At 27.0% G+C, this 22,649-nt stretch overlaps 3 protein-coding genes across 3 annotated transcripts; all 3 read right to left on the bottom strand.

Moving 5' to 3' along the window:
- Nucleotides 1-1,891: 1,891 nt before the first annotated feature.
- Nucleotides 1,892-2,937, bottom strand: OCT59_029866 (uncharacterized protein; the record flags this gene model as incomplete). The annotated part of the gene is made up of 8 exons (XM_066146268.1): nucleotides 1,892-1,941; nucleotides 2,005-2,073; nucleotides 2,149-2,199; nucleotides 2,275-2,331; nucleotides 2,410-2,448; nucleotides 2,544-2,555; nucleotides 2,652-2,701; nucleotides 2,903-2,937. The coding sequence occupies 8 exons, from the start codon at nucleotides 2,935-2,937 to the stop codon at nucleotides 1,892-1,894; spliced, it is 363 nt and encodes a 120-aa protein (XP_065994931.1).
- An 8,405-nt stretch (nucleotides 2,938-11,342) lies between these two features.
- OCT59_029865 (uncharacterized protein) lies at nucleotides 11,343-11,771 on the bottom strand (the record flags this gene model as incomplete). Its single annotated transcript, XM_025332339.2, has 1 exon — nucleotides 11,343-11,771. One exon carries the CDS (start codon nucleotides 11,769-11,771, stop codon nucleotides 11,343-11,345), a length of 429 nt encoding a protein of 142 aa, XP_025173332.1.
- Nucleotides 11,772-16,008: 4,237 nt separating this feature from the next.
- Nucleotides 16,009-16,437, bottom strand: OCT59_029864 (uncharacterized protein; the record flags this gene model as incomplete). The annotated part of the gene is made up of 1 exon (XM_025327010.1): nucleotides 16,009-16,437. The coding sequence occupies one exon, from the start codon at nucleotides 16,435-16,437 to the stop codon at nucleotides 16,009-16,011; it is 429 nt and encodes a 142-aa protein (XP_025173331.1).
- Between the last annotated feature and the right edge of the window lie 6,212 nt (nucleotides 16,438-22,649).

Here is a 22,649-nt window from a genome sequence, read left to right as displayed (position 1 = left end):
TAGTCATCAAACAAGATCAACTAATATTGTGTGAAATATCTATTGTAAAATCCTTTTATATAATGATAATGTTTAGTTAGTTGTATAATATGTAAGAAAAAAGTCATAATCATATTCTTTTGATTCTCACTAAATGTCCCAACTTCCCACGAACGGGTAAACGGAATAATTGGCGTGGTAAATCTGTGATAAACTGGTAATCTCTGCAAACGCCTCGGATTTGACTTTTATGGGAAGATTGGTCCAATTTAACTGAAAATTTATAAGATGATCAAATTTTATGTCGTCAGATTTTAAGCCATTTTTTATTAAACTTTACCTTGTTCCGATAATACTATATACAGTATATTTCTCACGCTTTTATTGATATTAGCAGATTAAAATGGTAACAATCTTAATTCGTTCATGTATAACTTTTATGTATAACGTTCATGTATAACGTTCATGTATAACGTTCGTGCATAACGTTCGTGTATAACGTTCATGTATAGCGTTCATGTATAGCGTTCGTGTATAACGTACATGTATAGCGTTAGTGTATAACATTAGTATAAAACAAGATCTTATTATAGTATAGACTATTTCTTTTTTCCATTCATTATGGATTGAACTTAATATTTTATTGAACATATTTAATCTGTATGTGCATGTCTTCTTGAATCTACAATTTCAAAACTCTTTTTATTATCTTTTAATGATTCTAATAAAATTCAGGGTATGTACGAGTATGTACCAACTACCAAACGCCCACATCCCCTGACATTAACTCTGTTTTCAATTTGATACGATCTCAACATCTTATTTAGTCAATTTAAAAATTTTGTATATCGTTATTAACGTACGTTTTTTTCGTCTTACTGTAATCAATTACGGTAATTTCAACATAATTTCTCCAACTCTCTTCATAATCGGTCCTTATTTTTCTATATGCTCAACTGGGAGATTTCTTCCAATCGAACCCCGTAGGAAAATCTCTGATTTTCACGATTTTTTTGGAAATGAATTTTATTTATTTTGATGACATGATATGAGCGCATTATTTGTGAGAATGATGTGATAAATTATAATATAATGAACTCACGTGAGTTGAAAGAAATAAATTTACGATCTGTTTAGTCAAACATTTACGATTTTTCCACGAAACTAAATTTTAAAAATTTTTTAGGCATCATTAAATTTTTTTAAAATCCGATAGCGTATTGATTCTTAAAATCAACAAGTCACGTGACTTTGATTTCTCACTCACGTCTTATAATATCTTGCATATGTTAGATTGAGCAAAACCCTTAGCTAGTCCGGCCTAGATTGAACTAAAAAGCTATAACAATTGCAAGGAGAGTTATTGAGTTATTGATCTGCGCTAAGCTGATTGTTTAAACGTGAATAGTGAATACGTGATTCGTATCTTTATGTAGTAATGTACGAATGTACGTTCAAATTTTTTAGATAAAATTACATTAATCATGATTTATATATTTTTTTAAAAAAAATCAGTAATATTATAACTAATAGAGGCGTTAAAAACCGTTAAAATAATATATATTAACCTATAGAATCGTAATTTAAACGTCATTCGCGTCAAATAAAAAATTATATTAAGATTGTTCAAATTACAAACAAAGTTTATTTAATTGCAAAAAAAAAATAAAATTGCTATTCTATAACTTTATGTTTGAACAATTTCGAAAAAAAAAATAAATAAATAAATAATGAATAATAAATAAAATCGTTTAAAATTCAGACTAAAAGAACTATTGCTAAATAATTCTAAGATTTAAACATAAATTATCATTCAAATTTAATTATCCTTCTAATAATAATCACGAAATTAAAAAAAAAAAGATATCTTTCTTAAGTTGATTTATAATTTCTAATGGTTACCTTCTAGAATTTACGACACTTCTTGACGAAGAATCGGAAGAATAGGTACTTCATCGTCATCTAGAGTATCATAGAATTAATAAAATAATATAAAGAATAATAGAGTATGATATAATTTCTTACCATCATCACTTGTGTCATCTATATCATCAGCACTTCTTTGCATATATTGGAATCCAACTCTATTTGTTTCTAAAAATAATAATAAGAAATAGGAAATCAATATATAGTGATTTAATCAGCATGAGTAGTAAAAATGACGATTACCTTTAACATGATTTACTTTTAATTTCTTAGAATTAATTTCATTGTCTTCTACTATTTTAATTAAATTTGTTAATAAAATATTATTAAAAATAATAAAAATAATAAACAAATAAAGAAACTAATTACCATCAGAATCATTTGAATTATTTCTTTTAGATTTTCCTTTCGTTTCATAATTGTTATCTAAAAAATTGGCGTTAAATTTCAACATGTATAAATCTTACGAATCATATAATAGTTAATTGTAAATTATTACTATACCATTTAAAATACTTAAATTATTTTGCATATTATGAAAAGCTAATAATATAATAAAATGACATTATTAGAATAACATTGATAATTAAATATATAGTCCTTCGTTACGCTCCAGATTAATAAGAATAATTAATTACCTTCTTGTTCTTCTGTTAATTAAAGAACAAAATTAATTTAATTAATATAATACTTTTAATTAATATAGTACTTATCAAATATTTCATAAGTAATATTGAGCGTCTTACCTTTTGTAGCATTTTTTGGATCAGGTAAATCATTAAAATTGTAAATTTTACTAGTTGAATGTTTAATTAAAAATTTAGTAAGGCTAGGGTTTATTCCAAAATTTACATTTAATGGTAAATTATTGATATTTGTAAAATTTAATTGATAATTTTGATTTGATCTCATAACGTCTAATTTATCCTCAAGAGTATATATATCAGGTCTCTTTTTCGGATCAGCATTCCAACACTGTTCCATTAATTTTCTGTACTCTAAAGGAGTTCCTCGTACTATTTTTGGTCTCATACCATTTATTATATTCATCGCAAGATCAGAATCATGTTCATAATTAATAAAAGGTTGTGTTCCTGATGATATTTCCCACATAAGTATACCAATACTATAAATATTAGATGCAAAAGTAATTTCTTTCCCAACAATAACCTCAGGTGCTATGTAAGGAAGTTGTCCATATATGCTATTTAATGGTTTATCAGCAGGTTCACAAAATCCAAGATCACTGATACAAAACTTTTTTCTAGGTTGACTATATAAAATATTACCAGAATGTAAATCTTTATGAATTGCTTTTTCATCATAAATTTCACAAGCTGCATTTATTATTTCATAGGCAATATGAATTCTTTCTTTCCATGTAAGTTTAGTATGATATTTTGACAAATAATTTCTTAAATTCGTATCCATTTTATTTAAAACAAGCATATAATTTCCATCCTTTGGATCTTTAGTAAAACCATAACATTGTACTAAGTCATTCCATTTATTACTTATAAGTAAATTAATTTTACCCTACAAATAAATTTAATATTTATTATTAAATAAATTTTTTAAAAATTTGCATAGAAACATAAAAGAGAGAGAGAAAAAAAAAATTTAGATACCTCATCGAACCAACTTTTTTTTAGCATTTTTAACATTTTCTAATTTTTTAAGTATAACTTCTTGTTCTCCACATCTTTTTAATTTCTTTTCTTTACAATCCCATTCATCATAACATCCATCAATCCAATATGCCGTATAAATTTCCGAACATCCACTTTTATTCAAACATATTAAATTTTGAAAATTATTATATGGGATCCATTCTACTATCTTTTGTGGTGTAATTGTTTCCAGTTGACATTTTTTTATTAAATTATCAATATCATTATTTTCCGATGTCCAATTTGAAAAATTATTTTTTAAATAATTTCGAACGCAGAATTCACAATAAAAGGTAGCTAAACATTTTTCTTTACAATTTTCACAAATTCTTTTAATTCCTTCATTTGAAAGGATTTTATGATCATCAAAATCTTTATTTAATAATTTTACTGCATAAGATATTTCATCTTTTGAGAGACGTACATCTTTAAGAATAATTTGTTTTCTAAATTCAAATCGTTTCTCTATACTATCTTGAATATCAAAATCCGTTAATGCGTACGCTTCTTCAATTGCATCATTAGTTAAATCTTTACGAATTTGAGCCATAATAAAAATTTTTTTTTTTTTTTTTTTAAATTAGTCCGAAAAATTTCAAGTAGGTTAATCTAAGAATGAGAAACGGAGACGGAATTTTATATTTCAATAATCTATTGTTTGTTACATTATTATGTTGTGGCTGTGTGTACCAATTCACGCGATATTTTTAAATTTAGTTTGGCTTATCAATTTTCAATTATCACACGTTCAGGTGATTTTTCATCGTTCGTTTAATAAAAAATATTCTTCGAAATAATGAATGTGACGTTTTAGTATAAAATTATAAAATTTTGATATCATTCATAATATTATATATATTAAATACGGTAAAAGATTTTGACAAAAAAGTGTAAGTCATATAAAAACTTATAAATTACTTAAAGTACATAAAAAATCTTTTTTTCTTTTAACAGTAACTGATGTTACTGATTAAAGTTTAGTCAACTAATACATAAATAGTTTTCATTTTCACTTTCATAAAATTATTATATATGTTGTGCCTCAGATGACGATTTGCGTCACATGAATAATTCGTTAATGAATAAACATTTTTTTATTATTTTATTAGTAAATTTGTACGTCATTAATGCAATTGCATATATTTCATATATTTCTGAACAATAAAAAAAAAAATTTTTCAAATGAAATAATTTAAACTAATAATATTATTTATAAAAAAATTTCAGTTTTTTTTTAATACTTTTTTTTTAAAAAAAATATAATGGTGTTTTTATTTATTCAATCACATTTTTTTTTTATCGATAGAAATCGATTTCTTAAAAAAAAAAATTGCATTTGACATCTCACGCAGATTGTCACCTGAGACACACCTTGCATATTTATTTGATCATGGGTTGTAAATAAATCATAAATGGATACTAATTATTAAATAAAATTTTTTTTTTTTTTTTTTTTTTTTTGATGATACAAAATAAAAATATATTGTTTTTAGAACAAAAGTAGTTTTTCTAATTAAAATTGTTTTTTTTTTTTTTTGTTATTATTCATTATTTATTTTTTAAATACTTATTATTCCCCCCCCCCCGTAATACAAAATTAAATTTTCTTTTTAAGATATTTATAAATATTTAAAATATTTTCATATTAAAAAAACTTTTTTTTTTATTTTATTGGATTTATACGATTTTTTTTTTTTATTTTTTTGTGATTAGCAAAAACTGAATGAATGATATAACAGATAAATGACTTTCAAACTCTCGCTGTCATCCGTTGTCATACATAAAAATTCCGTTTCCCTTATCCGGAAATATTTCTCCGATAGTTCCGTCAAAGTTTTTTTTTTTTTTTACCTCCTTTCCATAATATAAAAGTTGTAGCGTGACCGACTCGATTTCATTAGTATCATTTTCAACATTGACTAAAAGAATAAATTTAATATATGTAATGACTTTACTATTTTTTTTTTTCTCTAGAATGGGAGATTTTGCAATAATTACCCTATCATGATATGTATTTTATGCTATTGATAAGGTTCTTATTAAAATGAACCCAATTTCGATGTAAAAATATTTCAAAACAAGATCTTGACCGATTAAGTCATATGATATCATAGATTTAGTATCGTTGTAGACAAACTATTTATATGTTAATATCGGATTATCGGTTAAATTCAAAAGGTTGATTTTAATTTTACATGCTATGAGAATTCATCAAACAATTTAAATAATCCAAAATTATTATAAAAAAATTCATTTTAAACCAACTGATTTTACATGCTATTAGGATGTATCAAACAATTAAATAATAATCATTAATATTGTAATCAAAAATATCAACTAGCGAAATATAAATAAAATTAAAGTCCTCTCTGGAAATTAAAAGTTAGTTTTTTTAATTATTATATTTTTAAAGATTAATAATCGTAAAAAATTTCTCATGAAGATTCTTACTTTAAAATCATGATATTGACATCTTCGTTTGTCAAAATCCGCTTAACGAAAATAAAATTATCGCTCAAAGATCATTCCTGTATTCCTACTACATAGCGTGAATTTTTTATTACTTAACAATAAAAAGTTTATTTTCTTGATTTGATATTTTCAATGACTCATATCAGAATTGTCTTTTTTTCATAATTTATTTCATGATATATACTGTATATTTTTTTGTCGCAACATCGCTCTTTTAGTATAAAGTCGCGTAATTAGTGATAAAGCTTTCGATTGTATATAGTTGTATATATAATTTTTATTTCCCAATAATTTGACAATATATATATATTTTTGTCACAGGTTGAATTCGGGCTTATTGATATTCAGTATAAAATTCACTTATCAAATAAATTTACTTATCGAATCTTTAAAAGTCAATATTAAAAAAAAAACTTGCCGTTGAAGGTTTTCTTACCTACTCATAAAATTTTTAGAAGTAATTTTCACTCATATTTTCTAAGTTGGCGATATATCGAAAAATCATTGAATTTCAAAATATTTCTTTTTTTTTTTACGTATCTGGACTTGGATATATATATATCGGTATACGTTATAATACGTAAAAAAGATATTTAGTTTTTTTATTATACAAATGGAGATACAAATTATACGTTACTGAAATAATTTTTTAATTTCGGACTAATTCGGCTTTGTGGCATAACTCCACAGTCCACAGTGTGTAAACGTAATCATCTGAAATTTGTCAGAAGATTTCAGAGAGCGTAAAGAAGTTCTTAAATTAATTTCGACCTTATTGGCAACAATTTCAGCCAGGTTTGTGTATATTTCGGACATATAAAGTTAATTAATGGGACGAAGGAAATAAGCTTAGCCGAATTTGTTGCCAATAAGACCGAAATTATCTGAGAATTTCTCTATATTCTCTGATTTCTGGCAAAAATTTCTGCCAAGTTTCAGTTGGCTACTCTCCTACACTTTGGAGTTATGCCACAAAGCCGAAATTGGTCCGAAATTAAAAAATTATTTCGGCAACATGTATAATACAAATCATCATTCAATGGTTTAACCTACGAATAAATAAAATTTAATCTGATCATTATAATTTTATAATCTTTGAGATCTTTGACGCTTCTCGGTCAATTCTTTCATGTATATATATATATATATATATCGAAAACAAATTTCAGAATTTTATCAAGAGGACATACCCCTTATTATCCAAGCTCTTAAAAAATAATAATAATAATTTATTTTAAGAAAAAAATGAAAAAATGAATATATAACTATACGTTACTAACAGATATCAGATTTTACACTATCACATGCCCTATAAAAAATATTGTCCAAACATTGTTCGGTTTTTTGTTCGGAAAATCGACCCCGTCCGAACATTTACTTGACATTTATTGGACATTCATCATGATATTGTACGTTTTTTATGTGGTTAAAAATTCTCAATCTCCGCATCTTGTATTAAATTTTAACAAATATTGTATAATAGCGTGCGAGTGTCCGGAAAATTGACACCATTCCGAATATTTATCGGACAAACATTTTTTATAGGGTATGTAAACATTTATTTATCAAGTATCAACGAAATCAAGCAAAATAATCAGGTATCCGGACTTTTCGCCGAAGTCCGTTTCACCGAAACCCATTTCGCCGCCGAAGGGATGTTTTACCGAAGTGCAATTTTCCCGAATGGATACTTTACCGAATGGCCATTTTGCTGAAGGACATTTCGCCGAAGCCATTTTGGTGAAGGGGCATTTTGCCGAATATATGAAATTTTTTTTCTTTTTTTAGAGAAGACAAACGAATCTATTTTAAATCGCGTTTGTTTATTTTTAATTAAAAAAAAAATTAGTTTTATTTGACGGAAAAATGAAATAGTTAGAGAATTTGTACTTTGAAAATTTTTATTTTCTTTGTATCGAATTTATCGAATTTTTAATGATTAAATTAATCAACAACATTTCTGGCGAAATGTCCTTCGACGAAATGGACGTTTCGGGGGAAAGGATTCTGCGAAATGTCCATTCGACGAAATGTCCATTCGGTGAAACTTCTCTTCAGCAAAATGGGTTCGGCGAAATGGGTTCGGCGAAATAGACTTACCGTAACTCGATCGAGATTTATCAAGTTACTACCAGCGGCAGTCAATCATCTTAATCATATTCAAGATAATGTCTGTTAATAATTTTGATTTCTAGAAATATCAAACAATTACGTACCATCATTTATACATTCACTCACGTAATATTAAATTAATTTTTCCATTATTTCGCACATCATTTATCTTTTCTATCACCATCTTTAATCATTTTATTATTTCGCGCAATTGTTTCGCATAACCCGTTGGATTAGAATCGTTTTTTGATAAATTAGAAGCAAAACATGTACAAGTAATTCTTTCTATTCCACTTAAGTAGTGTTTTAAAAATGTAAGTAAATTCAAGGGTACTACATTATTGGACTATCAGCTATCGACATAATGTTCATTTACGTAGAGATTACAATTATGTTGTATTCTTCACTTTAAAGAACTACATGATTTACATGTGATTATTGAACGGAAAGATACCGATTAATGTTATGGTCAAATTCGAAATGATTAGTAAGGGTCAAGGCGTTATGTTCTTATGAATATTACAACTACTTCGGTTGAACTATTATATAATCCATGCTCAAACTGATTATCGGTAAAAAAAGAACTCATCGGTCGGCCTGCGCAAAATGGGTTATACTTGGAATCATTGGACCAGGGTTTATTATTTGATACAAATGCTTTTGTTTATGTGTACTGTCATCTAATAAGGGAAGGAAATTGAGAAAAAGTTACTCTATTTAGATGATAAGTGATATTCCAATGATGGCGCAATGACGGTGTTCATCCTTAGGTGGTAATGGTTACGGTACATTACGCCGAAAGCCATTCCATTTCGCTGATTTGCCGAAGGGAAGTTTCGCCGAATCCATTTCATCGAATCGTTCATTTCGCCGAATTCCATCTCACCGAAAATGGTAGCGGTTAATATTTTTATAAAAAATGTTCATCGCGCAATGAAAATTATTTTTAGAGATCTTTTTTTTTTCCAGGATATTATCACATTAACATTCAAGTACTAACTGATATTAATTGTTAAGCAATAAACTAGGAAACGGGAACCGTTGTAAGTCCGGAGCGAGGTATAATAAATAAAGATGTAGCGATATTCTACTAATTAGCAGCATAACGCCTTGGAATTCCGGTAATTTTCTGCTGATTAGCAGCATAACGCCTTGGAATTCCTGGACAGAGAAACTCACGTGATTGAAAATTTACACGTTATTTCCATAGATCATCATAGTGCGTAGACATATATAGTCCTTCGCTTCGCTCCGGACAATAAAATAACTTTATTTTCCTGAGAACATTTAATATTCATGAAAAAGTCTAGAAAAGTTCTCTTATGTACTATTTAGTATAAAAGCGAAAGGAATAAATAATTTTTCGGCGAAATGTTCATTCGGCAAAATATCCATTCGGTAAAGTGGTTACGGCGAAATGGAATTCGATGAAATGGGTTTCGGCGAAACGTACTTTTGTTGAAATGTCCATTCGGTGAAACGTCCCTTCAGCGAACATCCCTTCGGCGGAATGGCTTCGGCGTAATGTCCTGATACCGGTGGTGAGTATATGGCTGGACATCATCTGTACATGCGCAGGGTGTACAGTACCTTCAATTTTGATAGATGCACCACCACCTACATGTGAGAAGACTATAGAGGATATAGAGTGGAATAGGTATACACTTGTTAGTATAGGAGGTATTATAATAGATAGAGTGCGAATGTCATACTTATTGAAACTTAACCTCCGCTTGGCTTTGTAAGAAGGCTAGTAAAAGGGACGGAAATATTAAGAACGACAGAAAAAGGGACGATGTTAATTATGTTAATTATCGGTATTTAAATAGTATTATAACGGAAGTATTACCTAAATTTATGAAAAAGGTGAGGTTGAGGCAATATAAGCATTAAATAAAAATTTACAATGAACTAATTTTTAGAAAAAGCCCTCGCCATAAATCTAATAAAGTAAAAATATATATACTGTATATAAAAAATTATTGGAAAATGGAATTTTTTTTTTAGATTACAAACTAAGATATTCTAATTTAATGCTTTAAATAATTCGTGATTAATTATCACTTATAATTAAATGTCTATGAATATAATCGTAATTAGTTATAATTATAACGATACCTTTAGAAGAGGATCCGTACAAAATCCCGAATGTCAAAATCCCGAATGGTACGAAATCCCGAAATATTGGCCAACATTAAGCATAATGCTGCCCGGTTCGGGATTTTCAGGATTTTGACATTCGGGATTTTGTACACCCCTTTAGAAGTCAATTTTGAATAAAGTGTTGGGTTAATTATCGCCTATATTCAAATTTCTATATTATTCCATTATTAAACTAAATTTAAAATAAAATTATATTATATTCATAGTGATAAGTTTTACTTACTAATATCGACCGGAATAATAAAATCATATTGCGTACTATCATAGATTTCTGAAAAAAATTAATTTACAAAAAAAAATGATTAAATACATCAAATTTTATACACCTTCTTGTTCCTCAGTTTATTAATTAAAGAATCAATAACGTAATTAAACTGTGTATACATTAAAACATTTATTTAATTGCTTACATTACCTTCAGTAGCATTTCTTGGTTCAGGTAATTATCATACATATGTACTTTGCTGATAAATTTAGTATTTGCGTAAAGGTTCTCCATTTCATATAATTGTATCTAAAGAATTGATGAGTCGTTAAATTAGTTTCGCTAATTTTTTCACGTGATATTATTTTATGCGATAATTTTCTAAAAAAGAGCAAAAAAGCATCTACTAACATCAAATTTTTCTTCACGCCATTAAATTTTTTTCTTTTGAATAACTTTTTTCGAGTACTGTATGAAAAAAAAACCTCTTTCAATCAGAAAATAATTAGTTAGTCCTTTTTTTTACGAATATTCTTAAACGGTGGTATAGTTGCGGTATTGGAAAAAATCAAATAAAAAAGGTTTATAAATCTTTGACGATTATTTACAAAACATTCTTACTTTGTTTAATAACGTTGAAAAATTTTGATACATTTAGTAAAAAAAGTACAAAAAATAAAAGAAAGAAATAAAGAAATAATACATACTAAAACTTAATTGGCTAGTGCTGTAAAAGTGATGTCGACGACATACAATTAAAGCATTACAAAAGGAAATCCCTATATGTAAGAATGTATACTTAAAATTTTTAAATCTTAATTTTTAATTTCTAATACATATTGACCTAAATATTTCCTCAAATGACATTTGAGATGCTCTTTTTGATCGAAGTTTAACACTAAATTCTCTTGTTCCATATTTTGTTGAAATTCAATTCCAAGAAAGTTTTTACTCAAACAATTATTAATCATGTGAGGAGAAACAATTTCACATGATATTTGATAAAACTGGTTATTATATTGTTGCTGATAATAGATGATATATTCATTTTCATTGGATTGAACGTTACTTTCTTTTGATAATTTATTTAATAGGTATTCAACGGTGTCGTTCGAGATTTCCTTGCAAATAACTCGATAATGATAACAATCATTTGGTGGCCGATAGTAAAAAGTAGTAGGATGAGTAAAAATAAGAGAAGGTTGATTGTTTTCCGAGTTAGAAATTTGAACTTGTGAATTCATATTCCGATAGCAGATTATTTTTATGCAATAAAGAATTTTTCATTCAAAATTTCCTTAAGAAGTAGTAAATTATGCAGATCGTACGAGTGACCGAAATTTTTTTTTTTTTTTTAAAGTAAAAGTATTCGAAAGAAAGGAAATTTTTAATGATATATATACTAGAAATCCAATATGCATGTTATGTAACAAATAACCATGCAATTACGCCAATTTATTAAAAAAGGAAATTGTTCAAAATTTCAAAAAAAAATAGGACGCGTTTATTCCATTTTATATGACTAATAAAAAAACAAAGCCGTGACAAATAGGCCTAGCAAATAGGATTTCACGTACAGTACACAAAAAGGTAAGGAAAAGGGTGTGATGAATATAAAATAGATAATGGACCTTGATTAGCATGGATCAACAGGCAGTTGTGAAACATCATAATTTAGATGACTGACACGTGACAATAAGCGTGTGACCCAAAAAATCTACACAACCGATAACCCTTAATAAATACAAACAAAATATCTACAAAAGTTCGATTTTACAATAAAATTTCATATAGAATTTCTAAGAAAATGAATATAGTCATAATTAAAATGATATTTAATCAAAATTAATAAAAAACGATGTGAAATTTTTTTTTTTAATAATCTACTGTAATAATCGCAATATTTTTTTTTAAAAAAAAATGTTGCGTTTGATAAAACTTTAATCCAGCAACACCATACCTGTTAAATAACTTATTTAATTTTAACTTAACCTTTAACTTGTTTGAAGCATTAAATATTTATTATAAAAAAAGGCATACGCAGTTAGATAGTTTCGTTCAAATTTAATACCTTAATCTAAATTCTAAATGTTCCAATATTTACAGAAAGACTTTATATAACTTTCCAAAACCCTTTAATTTACCAAAAATTCTAAATTATTTTAAATAACGTAATATAACGTAATAGTCAAAAAATTTAAAATTACTACAAAATTTTGTTAACAATATTAATGTTATTGATTATAATTATTAAATTATTATAAAAAGAAAGAGAGAAAATGGTATCTGTGAGTAGAAAAAAAATGTAAGAACCATAAAGTTTGAGTAAAAATGGAAGAAACATTAGTTATTGATTGTAATTTCAAACTTTAGACCGCACAATAGTTTTACCGATCTCCACTAAATCGAGACCCGGCTAAATACAGGTTTCACACATAATTGGCTTAACCTTTTTTGTAAAATTAAGTAGCATCTTTATTTTTACAAATAATGAAACAACAAGAAAATATTATAAGAATAAGAAATAATAAACGAATGAAAGTGCAGTAACATCTCTATAAAGAAATAATCATGGTAGAAAAATAACTCAAGGTAAAAAATCAAAAGATCTTTTGAAATTTTTGAAATATAGAAAATATGGATCCAGAAACCATACCACGTAAAAAAAGAATGATTAACTTGTATAATAATTAGTAAAATTCTTTACAATTTTACGTCTAATATAATTTTAAAAAAAAATAAGTGAAATTAATTATATTATAATGTAAGATTAAACGTTACATATAAAAATGTTAAAATATCGTATTAAAGATGATTAAAACATGAAAAATACTTATATTCCTTCGTAAAACATTGAAGTTTAGATTTTTTTCTAAGGTTTATTATAAGGCAATTTTGGAGTTTTATTAGCGTTTCGATAGTATAATAGTTGTAAAAAAAATATTTTTCATGATTACATAAAATAAGATTGTACCTAAAACAATTATTTATATTTCTCTCGTTTTCTTCATAATTTGCATTTGGTATCAAAATTTTAATTTATAAAATCTATTGATGCTAATTTTTCATTTCTGTAAGAGATTCATCAGCAAGAATAGTTTGTTTTAAACTTTTTTTCTTATCAAGATTATCATTAATGCTATTGCTCTATTAATTGCAGCAATAGCTAAAATGCTAAATTATATCGAATTTCAGCCATTTATCGATAATATAGTAAATGAAAACGTTTTTAAAATTATTTTAAAACTATTTACTAATTAAATATTATAACAAAATGTAACAAGCAATGCGGAAATTCTGCATAAGCAGGTTTAAATTTTTGATCAACGTCGATTATGTTTAAAGGTATAGCGTTAACGTCGGCATTTTGATAGAATAACGCGACGAAAATATAAGATTTCGATAATTAAAATGTAAAGTTAAATCATAGAATATTGGTATGCATGATAAGAATTTATTTGAAGGATCACTAATACAAAATTATGCTTTCATAATTCATGGCTATTTTTTATTTTTTTTTAAAAAAAGTATATATAATTGTAATTGTTGATCTAGCAAATAGGCCATCATATTTCTATTACCACAACTTATTTGTTGATAGAATGACAAGTAATAATAGAACTAAAGATTAAATTAAAGATGAGAACTGAATTACAAAATTAATAATCTTGTAGGTAACTTTGCTACTTTATTTCCAAATTCTAAGCGATAAGACTAAAATTATATTATATTAGAAATAAAATTGTACAAATCATTGTACATCCATATAACAATATTATCAATACTTCTTTTACTTTTTATTTCCAATTTTTCTAGTTTGTTAGATTCTTTCAATAACCGTGTAATATAACCAAGAATTTTTTTTACCCTTTTCTTTCTCCACATTTCCTTTTTATCATCCTTTTTCTTCTCCTCTCTCTCCCTCTCTCTCATCCTCTCTTTCGTCCTTTCTTTCTCCAATTTCACCCTTTATCACCTTTTCCCGTCCCTCTCACTCCATGGTCATGTTGGTGATCAGGTGGTAAAAAGTATTCTTTAAAAGATAACCATGTATATACTGCTGTATATAAAACTATAAATCGATTTTAATAGATTTTTTCCTAGCCTTTTATTAATTCATTAGATTACTTTTCATACATATACGCCCAAAAAAATTTATTCATTTAATAAATGATCGTGACCAAAATAATGTAATTGTCACATCGATTTTTATTATTATAATAATACAATAAATGATAAATGGTTTTGAATTTATACAATTTATTGAAAACTAGTATTGATATATTTATAACTATTTACATTATAGTGACGAAAAATAAACAAAACTTAAACGAAAATCGTCATGAGAAAGGGACGTTCGATAGACAACGCCAAAAAAGTGCCGTTCAATATTTCAGATCATTACCATACGTTATTTTGCACTTAGTAAATTATGATAGTACTTAGTTTAATACTTGTAAAATTAATATTGCTTAGTTGTATAATATATAATATATATATATGTATAGAATTGATATAATAAATAATATTTGCATAATATTAATCGTGTCGTGGTGAAAGAGATAGCTATCTTAATATATATATTATCATATACAGTAAGATTATGAAGTATATATAAGTAACTAAGAAAATAAATTTTTATTTAAAAAGGTCATACTTTTAAATAGTATTATATGCATCTAATAAAAAACTTTTTTAAGAATAAACGAATTTTTTAATTCACGGATTTCATTATTTTCTTGGTCAGTTAATAATTATGTTTATATTGTATTTGACGATAAACTTTCCTGAAGCGTTCTGTCACAAATAATACAGTAATATATTTTTAATATTTTTAATATTTATTTAACAGTTTTTGAATTTATCATTTACCATTTAAAAATTCAGCTTCTGGACACTCATCAGACCGAAATAAATAAAAATGTATAATCAATGTTAATGTAATATATTATATACCAGTACTTGAAATTTGAAAGGTGCATAAAAGTCTAGAGAATTGAAATGACGTATCGTTAAATTAGTTTCGCTAATTTTTCACGTGATATTATTTTACGGACGACAATTTCCGAAAAAACAGAAAAGTATTAACCTAAAATTTTTCTTCACTCTCGAATTTTTTCTTTCCGAAGATACTAGATACTTTTTTCGAGTAAATAGAATGAAAAGGCCCTATTTTCAAACAGAGAAAAGTGAATTGCTTAAAAAGAAATAATTTAGTCTTTTTTGACAATTATACTTAAACGTGGTATAGTGGCGGTATTGAAAAAAATTAAATAAAAAGGTTTATAGACCTTTGACGATTAGATACAAACATTCTCACTTTATTCAAAAACGTTGAAAAATTTTGATACATTTCGAGTTAGTAAAAAAAAATACAAAGATAAAAGAAATAAATAAAATAATACATACTAAAACTTAATTGGCTAATGCTGCAAAAAGTTATACTATTAAAGACATTAAAAAAGGGTATCCCTTATATACTTAATTTTTAATTTCTAATACGTATTGACTTAAATATTTCTTCAAATGACGTTCAAGATACTCTTTTTGACCTAAAGTCAACATTAAATGCTCTTGTTCCATGTTTTGTTGAAATTCAATTCCGAGAAAATTTTTACTTAAACAATTATTAATCACGAGAGGTGAAACAATTCCGCATGATACTTGATAAATCCGGTTATCATATTGTTGTTGATAATAGAAAATACATTCATTTTCATTGGATTGAACGTTACTTTCTTTTAATAATTTATTTAATTTATTTAATAAATACTCAACAGTGTCGTTTGAGATTTCCTCACAAATAACATGATAATGATAAAAATCATTTGGTGGCCGAAAGAAAAAGGTGGTAGGATGGGTGGAAATAAGAGTTGGTTGAGAGTTAGAAATTTGAACTTGCGGATTCATATTTCGGTAACTGATAATAAATTGTGTTAATAAAAACTATAAAGAATTTTTAAATGTTTGTCTCCGGTTTGTGAGGATATAAAATAACAATTTTAAATAATAAAGAAATAAATATGATAATTTGGAGCAGCCCGCAGCAAAAATTTCCTTAAGAAGCAATAATTTTGCAGATCGTACGAGCGAAAATAAATATTTTTTTTTTTTGAAAGGAAAAAAAAATTTGAAAGGGGAGGAGGAATTTTTAATGATTTATATTTATATTATAAATCCTATATGTAAATCATGCAATTATGCAGTTATGCAAGTTATTAAACAGGTAATTGAGTAATATATATGAGCTACTTATCAATACCCAAGTGACAAATAAGCATGGCAAATAGGATTACGAAAAAATCGAAAAAAATCACGAGAAAAGGGTGTGATATATGTGACAAATAGCATAGGTACAGCCAGCGCACAAAAGTTTTGTGCAACTTTTTAAAGAGTCCTTATAATCACGTGATTAATAATACGGAAATTTAAATAAATTGGTCCGGGAAACTCCGAAGTGTTACAAAATATTTCACAAGATTACGCCAATTATTACAAGAAAAATTTCTCGCCATTCAGAACAGGACATCCACATTCATCCGTTTTAGATTTGGAAACCACGTAATTTACCTAGGTTTTTATATCCGTAAATCCGCTACAGTACTACCTGCGCCACACCCGACGCCTTCGTTATGTCTAAGGATCGTTGGCGCTGCGGAGAACACTTCAAGACTGCCCGCTCATTGAGACATAGTACTAATACTCTACCCAAAGAACCAAGATTTTATCTAGATCAAATAAAGAAACTAGTCAAATCATCATTAAAGAATAATAGCAACGTCAAAGAAGTCCACTCCGATCGTCTCACACCGTTACGATTATACGATTAGAAAATATAATTTCGTACTGGGAGCCCGTAATCCTGAACTGAAACAAACTGTGGAACAAACACGACAAAAAGATGCTCGTAAAAGACGTCACTCGACTGTAGAACGACCATACTACAAAGAATACTCCAGGTTGCGATTCGATGTTATACGATCGCCTCCTGGGAGGGGCAATCAACACAGCCTTTAGTCTTCAAACAAATCCAACATGTACCGGAAAAATATAACTACTATAGTAGAATGGAAATTATTCCCGTCACGATGAGCTCACGGTTAATCCGAAAAACTTTATACGCCGATCGCGAGAAAAGTATTGGTTGCGCAGGGTCAAAAGCGCAATGAAAGAAAAAACCTTTGCTGCCTTTACCACCTCCCTTCGGAGGTTGGGTTTATACTAGCATAGGTGTAGTTTAGTAGCTTCTTTTGTAAGGTTTCAGTTCCCAATTTTGTATGACTCCCGTCGTTGTCTAAATTTATAAAAATAAAATAAAAAAATTAGTTCGAAGTGTAACGAAGGACTATATACTTCTATGCAAAGGTCACACAAAAATGTCCGTCTGTCCGCCAGCACGTGACTATGTACCACAAACCTTTGTTTCCGTTTCCTAGTTATATTATATATCGCTTTATTTTACAGTTGATTTAATAACATTTGTGTAAATAAAACATATAAATGCACTAATTATGCTTATATAATCACATCTTGCAATTCTTTGATAATGCCCAACATTTCCACATTCCCTACATCGACGTTGCTTGAAATTAAGTTTTGACTCAGATTTGAAACGCTTAGTACAAACTGGTCGACCTTACCACGGTGTACCTTAGGATTTTGTAAATTAATTTCAGGGTAAACGTTTTCTTTATCTATAATCTGTTAATCGATTTCATTGCTTATCATTATCATCTTCAGTAAAATCTTGAAGTAAATCGATAAGTTGTTGGGAATTTGACTTGTTTTATAATCATGTGATCATGATTGAGTAGGCTTTATATTATGGCAGCACGAAAATCACGTGTTGGTGCAGGACCCGCTCCCTATAATCAGCTGCCATGTGAACTGTTTACCGAAGAAATAAAGCCGTATTCCATGGATTTTTCCATAAGTGACCTTCTGCTCAAAAGCTGTTAAATTCTCTTCACGAAAATCCATTCTTTCTTGACATAAATATGAAACCAAAAAATTTTCGGATGTTTGGATTTTGTATACTTATCTGCAACAAGAAATGGTTCTAGTACATTTGTACAATACCATCGTGATGGTAAAAGCCGAATATGGAACTTTGCATTACTTGTAGCCAACATAGTGCCTATATACAAAATAATATAAAGACATGAACATAAGTGTGAATTATTTCGAATCCGTGTGATTGTTAGAGACGTTATGTTCTTATGAATATTACAATTTACATCTACTCCGATTGAACTGTTATATAATCCATGCTCAAACTGATAATCGGTAAAAAAAGAACTCATCGGTTGGCCAGCTTTGGAGTCATTGGATCAGGTTTTATTATTTGGTACCAAATGCTTTTTGTTTATGTGTACTGTCATCTAATAAGGGAAGGAAGTTAGAAAAGAGTGGGACATTGCTTAATATGATCATGATAATGATGACGCCATGACGGTGTTCATCCTCAGGCGGTATTCAATTTCGATAGGGTTACGGTACATTTTGCCGAAGCCATTTCGCCGAAAATGATAGAAATGATAGCGATTATCACTTTCATAAAAATATTAATCGCGCAATGAAAATAAAAAATTTTTTTTATTAATTTATTAAATTACATCAGGAACCTTAATAGATATTCTGATTTACTCGAATATACAAATGACAAATGTATAAAATAAAACTTAGATGTTGAATAATATCTTCGATTCTTGATTGTATTTACATTTTTTAGTTTCTATTTTACATTCTTTGCCACGTCACCTATTTTTGCAATAAAAAATAAAAATTAAATAAATGTTTAAACAAAAAATTCTAAATGTCTTTTCTTCTATGATAATATCACTTTAACATTCAAGTAACTGATATTAATTGTTACGTAATAACTTTATTTTCCTGAAAACGTTTGAATATTCACGAAAAAGTAATTATATTTCGTGTCTAATAACATATAATGCTTTATGCACAAAATATTTGTATAATACGTTTATTTATATACTGTATATATTTTTTTTTTAAAAAAAAACAGATGATTGATTTCTTCAATTAGTTAAAAAATCAACAGAAAATCAAAAACTTCAAAATCATAAATGATAATGTTCAAATCTATTTCTGATCATAAAATTCACCATTCTAAGACTTCTTTCCATTCGGCGAAACGGCTTCCGGCGGAATGTCCTGATACTGTATAGAAGATATAGCTAGTAAGGGGGACGGGGAGGCGACAGAAAAAGGACAGTTTTAATTATGTTAATTATCTTGATTTAAGTAGTATTATAATTTATAACGGAAGTATTATCTAAATTTATGAAAAAGGTGCAAGTCTGTGAGATTGAGGCAATATATATATATTTTTTACCGTAAAGGCGTAAACTTCTATACCAATTGCTTTTATTACTTTAGCATTAAAAATAAAAATTTACAATGAACTAATTTCTAGAAGCGTGTATGACAGAAAAAACCCTCGCCGTAAATTTAATAAAGTAAAATAAAATACGCTTAATATATATATGAAAAATTATTAGAAAATGGAGTTTTTTTTCTTTAGATTACAAACTAAGATAGTTTAATTTAAATAATTCGTGATTAATTATCACTTTTAATTAAATGTCTAAGAATATAGTTATAATTTTAACAATACCTCAATTTTTGAATAAAGTGTTGGATTAATTATCGTCTGAATTCAAATTTTCTATAATATTCCGTTATTAGACTAATTTAAAAATTAAATTATATTATATTCATAGTGATAAAGTTTTACTTACTAATATCGACCAAAATCATATTGCGTACTATCATAGACTTTAAAAAAAAATTAATTCACAAAAAAAATGATTAAATACATCAAATTCTATATAACTTCTTGTTCCTCAGTCTATTAATTAAATAAAATAATCAATAACGTTAATTAAACTGTATATACATTTAGTATTTGCGTAAAGGTTCTCCATTTCATATAAACTAGTCGTTTCGCTAATTTTTTTCACGTGATATTATATAATTTTCTAATAAATAACGTCACATTTCTTTTCGCATCGTTGAATTTTTTATTTTAAAGATATTTTTTCGAGTACATGGGATGAAAAAAAAAACTTCTTTCAATTAGAAATAATTTAGTCTTTTTTTTTTACGAATATTCTTAAACGGTGGTATAGACCGTATAGTGACGGTATTGGAAAAATTAAAAATTAAATAAAAAGGTTTATGTCTTTGACGATTATTTTGCAAAACATTCTTACTTTATTTAATAACGTTGATACATTTAGTAAAAAAAAGTACAAATAAATAAATAAATAAATAAATAATACATACTAAAACTTAATTGGTTAATGCTGCAACGACGACATACTATTAAGGAAGAGGATATCTTAATATACTTCAAATCTTAATTTTTAATTTCTAATACATATTGACTTAAATATTTCTTCAAATAACATTTGAGATTCTCTTTTTGATTGAAATTTAACACTAAATTCTCTTGTTCCATATTTTGTTGAAATTCAATTCCAAGAAAGTTTTTACTCAAACAATTATTAATCACGAGAGGAGAAACAATTTCACATGATATATGATAAAACTGGTTATTATATTGTTGCTGATAATAGAAGATACTTTCATTTTCATTGGATTGAACGTTACTTTCTTTTGATGATTTATTTAATAGGTATATTCAACGGTGTCGTTTGAGATTTCCTTGCAAATAACACGATAATGATAACAATCATTTGGTGGCCGATAGAAAAAAGTAGTAGGATGAGTGAAAATAAGAGAAGGTTGATTGTTTTCCGAGTTAGAAATTTGAACTTGTGAGTTCATATTTCGATAGCTGATAATAATTATACAATCAAGAATTTTTAATATTAAACTCCGGCCGAAACTTATAAAATTTTCCTTAAGAAGTAGTAATTTTGCAGATCGTACGAGTGACCGAAATTTTTTTTTTTTTTTGAAGTAAAAGATTTTGAAAGGAAGGAAATTTTTAATGATATATATATACAAAGAAAACCAATGTGTATGTTATGTAACAAATAACCATGCAATTACGCCAAATTATTAAAAAGGCAATTGTTCAAAATTTAAAAAAAAAATCCGAAAGGAATACGCGATATCATGACAATAAAAAAGCACTAAATAGGCCTAGCAAATAGGATTTCACGTACAGCACACAAAAAAAGGAAGGGAAAGGGTGTGTGAAAATATGCAAAGATCAACAAATGAATACTCATCCAACCGAACATGACAAACAAGTCAACTAGGGTTGTGAGAGTTACGTTACATAGGTAACATCGACCCCTTGTAACTTACATCTTATATTATTATATAAAATAGATTTCTGTTGGTCCAAAATTTGCACATCATGAGATCAAATTTTCCTAAATAAAATGCACGAAACGAAAAACTTTATCAACTTTATTTATTTTTTCAAGAAATTAATTACATTTTACAATATTGTATTTTTAAAATTAATCTTGAAATTCATTTAATTTTTCATCCAATAATTCCTCCACTTCGATTCTTTGTAAAAAATGGCAGTTATTTAAGTATTTGTAATAAAATTTAGTTTTTATACAAACTTGCATCTCAAGGTTGAAGTCAAAAAAATAGAAAAAGTTAGTATAATAGAAACATTTCAAATAACTGTTGTTTTGTTAAATAGAATATTAAAACAGGTGGATAAAACCTAAAGAATAAAAGTTTACTAAGGTCTGTAAAGGCATTATTTGAGAGAGACATTTGTGGTTTTCATAGATTATTTTTTTTGTGTTATTTTATGTAATTCGGGTATATTACGGATTCCATTGGCCACAAATTGCTTACAAATGAACGTTAGGTTAGTTTTTCCGGTATTATTAAAAAAAAAGATGGATAAAAAAAATTTTTTTAGCTGATCTTATGACCTTTTATTTATTTTGGTTACCAGTTTAACAATGTAGATCTAAATAATATTCAGTTTAGTAATCCAATTTTTTACTGTCATCACTACTACTGAACAACATGTAGATTCTTGTGCAAGCTGGACTATAGATATAGATTTTATTTTTTTCTATTTTTGTTTCTTTTCATTATTTCTTTATATAATTATATTAGATAGAGCTTATATGTTGGTATGTGTTAATAGCTGGGGA

This window comes from Rhizophagus irregularis, chromosome 9, assembly GCF_026210795.1.
Source record: "Rhizophagus irregularis chromosome 9, complete sequence".
Lineage (NCBI taxonomy): Eukaryota > Fungi > Glomeromycota > Glomeromycetes > Glomerales > Glomeraceae > Rhizophagus > Rhizophagus irregularis.
Note: the sequence above shows the minus strand (reverse complement) of the source record. Positions and strands in the feature narration are given on the sequence as shown.